The following is a 3992-nucleotide window of genomic DNA, read 5'->3' as shown; positions in this document are numbered from 1 at the left end:
GCACGGTGATGCGTCTGCTTGGGTTTGATGGTGATGCGCAGTCGGCGAGCGTGTACATGTGGGTGTCGCTTGCGATTATGTTCTTCCTGCTCCGCACTATCAGCGTGATGGCGCTCGCTGTGGCGGGCCGCAGGAGAACGGCATGAGCACTGAGGTGGAAATTCTGACTTTGGTGGAGCTTCTTACTTTTTGTTTTCCGGCGCATGTGCCATGAGCTATCCATGACGTCTCGCGTGCATGAGCAGCGCATCTGGGCAGCTGTGATGAGGTGATGTGTATGAACATGTGCGTGTGTGTGTCCGCGATGCACGGACGTGCGCCTCCAGTCTCATCCGATTTTTCTTGTTTTTCTTCTGTGCGCGTCGGTGTGGGCGTGCGTGCGCTTCTCTTCTATGTTTCTCTGTCTCGTGTCGGCGTGCAGTTGACACGCGCTTTCACTGCCCGTGTGCGCTGGCTCGCGTTCCTTCCGTTTGTGGTGCGTTGATACATGGCCGGGGCTCACTGTAGCATCATAGATCGCTGTGTCTGTCTGCCTGTCTCTATGTGTGCGTGCGCGTGCGCCTGATGACGCGGCGGTATCAGTCGCAGAAGAGTTAGGGGGAGGGGTAAGTGAGTAGAGCATCAGAGGTAGATGGAATCCATGAAGGGAGGGGGTGCAGGCGAGGAGGCGGAAGATGGGCGTAGAGAGCGGCCGGCACGGCGGGGGCATTGCCGTTGTCAGTGCTGTGGATGGCAGTGTCACATCATGTGCACGATTCGTTCGTGCCGTTTTTTTTTTTGCTTTTCGTCTTGACTTCGTCATTGTTCTGCGTGTTTGCCTCAGCAGCGTTTTCGTTTTTGTGTGTCTCACGCTCTCACTCTCTCTCGCATCGAGTGCTGCTGATGTGTGCCGCTCTGGCTCTCCACCGCCATCCGTTTCCGGCGTCCACACCCACGCAGGCGTGTATTTTTTTTGGTTTGAAAGAGGGACTTTGAGGGCTCGGAGCAGGAGGGCGACTTGTGGGTGTGGTGGCTGCTGCCACTGCGAGTACCCTTATATCCGCTGATGTTGTTCACGGGGACGGTATGCCCCGTTGCAAGATACGGGCACAGAGGAGCGGAGTACAAGACTGATGGTGAGAAAAACAGACTACGCCTCTCTCTCTCGCCTCTCTCGCCCGCTTCCCCTCACCGGCATCTACGCCACCGTCGTCTGCAGACACATGCACGTGCCGACGGGTGGATGTTAGCGCACTGCTGCCACTCCGCTGCGCCGACAGACCCTTTCGTGTGTTTCGCTGTGTGTGCGCCAGTGTGGCCTCTCGTCTTTCCCTTTTTTCAGCTGTGTCTCTCGTTCGAAATCGTATCTGCGCGCTTCGTGGTGGTGGCGGCGGTGTTGGCCGTTGTGCTTTCCCAGGGGGACACTACATGGACCCCTCTGCTTCCGGAGCCATCACCCTCCTCCGTCGAACAGCAACCACACACGAGCACACCCACACGCTCTCATCTTCCTCTCGCCTACCGGACATGCACGCACAGGCTGCCTATCACAGCAATTGGTGAAGGGGTGGGGGCGCTGTGGTTGTCTCTCCTGTGCGCGCGTCTTCGGCTGTGCTCGGGTGTGTGTCTTGCGCCTCTTTCTTGATTTCTCAGCCCTTCTATCTTTCCCTCTCCTTACGCTTTCCTTGTGTCTGTTTTCGCTTCCCGTGCTGCAGCGGCTGGTTGTTGCTGTTGTCGTATTGTGTTGCTTCTATCGGCTTTCCCCGTCTTTCCTCCCCCACCGCTGCCGCCGATATTGGCGAGCGCGCATGTAGACTTCACCCACGACTCCCTCTTCCCATCCCTCGCTTCTTGTCATGCGTCTCGTGTCTTGGTCCTCGTCCTTTGCAGCCCAGTCGTCCACAGAGAGGAAGGGCGAGAGAAGGAGAGAGCGCCACTGACGAGAGAGAGAGCGAGAGCCCAAAGAATAGGGTAAAGAAAGAGCGAGAAGGAGGGATGGAGTGCGAGGGACACGTCGCTCTTCTGAAAGGACAGAAGGCAAGCTTTTATGCGCCAAGAACTTGCTTACAGATGTGCTTGCATGTGCGTTGTGTGTGTGTGTGTGTGTGTGTCTGCACGCCTGCCTGCGCTCACTGCACATCTTCAGCGTCTGCGCACTTATTTCTTGTGCCTTTTCGTTGGCGCGCTTCTCTTTCCTTCTCCATCCTCCCACCCCTCTCCTTTCGCGCTCCTCTCGATGCCTCCCGTCGCGGAGTTGTGCGGTTGCTCATCTTGATCTGCATGCAGCGCCTCTCCCCCGCACTCGTTTCCCTTTCTGTGTGTGTGTGTGTGTATGCGTCTGCAAATGCGGAATGGGGGAGGAGGCGGCTGCGGTGGTCGTCAGGATTGTGATGAGGGACACGAGGGGAGGGGAGGGGAGGGCACGCACGCTGCAGATGCTCTCGTCCGCTCTTTTTCCTTCGTCTCTTTTTCTCCTTCTTCTTTGTGCGTGGGTGCGCGTTTTGTTATCTGTTGCCGCTGTTTCTCAGCCGTCTTCATTCTCCGCTCTTCCCCCTCATCCCCTTCTTAACGTGGTTCAATTTTTTAACTGCCGTTTTTGTTTTGTTTTCGTCTCTGTGTGCACGTGTGCGTGCGTCTCCACCGTCCAGCATTCCTCAGCGTCCTTGCGCGCACACCTGCGCCTCTGTCTCATCTCTCATCTCCCTCGTCTCGGTTTCTCACGCTCGCGTGTGCGGATGCTCTTTTTATACTTGCCATTGTTCGCCTCCACTTGCGTACGCGCCCGCGTGAGTGTGCGCTCCTTCCGTTTCCCCTCACCGCCCCATCTTTGTTGCTCCATCGAGCCCGCTCTTACTCACCACCGCCACGCGCTATTTCTTCTTTCATCCACCGTGTCCATCCAGCAGCATTCCCTCCCTGTCTCTGCAACCCCTCTTTCTTTTCCGTTTCGCTCATCACCTTTACCGACACGCGTGCATGCTGCATCGACGTACACCCGTGCGTCTGCGCCTGGGGGGGGGGCATGTGGGGCGTGCGGAGGAAACCGTCCCCCAACAAGCCGCGCCACTACACCAACATACGTCCTACTCATTTAATGTTAGAAACGAAAAAGAGAGAACAACGGAGCCCGGCACACTGGGACTGTATGACGATGGTGCGTCGCCCTCTCAGCCTTCTCTGGAACAACTGGCTTGCCGCCATCTTGCATCTCTGCAGACTGCGCGCACTCTCGGCATCCACTCACTTCAACAGCGTAGGCGTTCTGATCAAATTTAATCGTGCGAGTCGCCTTGAGTGTGGGGACAGACAAGAGGGAGAGGATGGATGATGCCGCTGCAACCGTCCTGGAGTGTGCTCGTTTATCAGAGTGTTGGCGCCACTGCTCCGTCACGCGCAGCTCCCCTCTCCCTTTTCGGCTCCCACCCGCATCTCTCACTCTCCCATCTCTCCCCACTGCACTGCGGCCACTGTCTCTCTTTACTTCCTCTCGTCATCTTTCCTCTCTGTCGTTACCAAGCATGTAACCGACGATCCTACAGTGCTGCGGACAGCGCGTCTCCTTATACCTCCTACTGGCGGCCTGCTCTGCCCTACTGTGCCCTCCTTCCTTCCTGCCCAGATGCCCCGCTTACACAACGAACAGGTACACAACGGAATCACCACCGATGCGGAGGACCAACAGAATATCAGCAGCAACGGTCACCAGACCATCTCCTCTGGCGAGGACAACCCCCAGCTGCACGGCTCCATCGTTGAATTCGACTCCAGCACGCCACCTGCCATCGGCGTGCCGAACAGCTACTCGCTGCCGCTGTCGTGGCACAGGCTTAGCTACAGCGTTGGCAAGAAGCGCATCCTGTGCGGGCTGACGGGGACGGCGCTGCCCGGGCGATGCCTCGCAATCCTCGGGTCGTCCGGTGCCGGCAAGACAACGTTCCTGAACGCGATCTGCGACCGACTAGCGTCTGGCGGTGAGCTGAAGCTGAGCGGGAGGCGCCAGCTGGGCGACTGTG

The 3992-nt window shown here is 57.8% G+C and overlaps 1 protein-coding gene across 1 annotated transcript; it reads left to right on the top strand.

Annotated features, from left to right (window-relative positions):
* Positions 1–3598: 3598 nt before the first annotated feature.
* LDBPK_060080 (ATP-binding cassette protein subfamily G, member 1, putative) lies at positions 3599–3992 on the top strand (the record flags this gene model as incomplete). The annotated part of the gene is made up of 1 exon (XM_003858268.1): positions 3599–3992. A coding segment is annotated over one exon (394 nt), but the record flags the coding sequence as incomplete, so codon positions are not given.

This window comes from Leishmania donovani, chromosome 6 (genome assembly GCF_000227135.1).
Source record: "Leishmania donovani BPK282A1 complete genome, chromosome 6".
Taxonomy (NCBI): Eukaryota; Euglenozoa; class Kinetoplastea; order Trypanosomatida; family Trypanosomatidae; genus Leishmania; species Leishmania donovani.
Note: the sequence above shows the minus strand (reverse complement) of the source record. Positions and strands in the feature narration are given on the sequence as shown.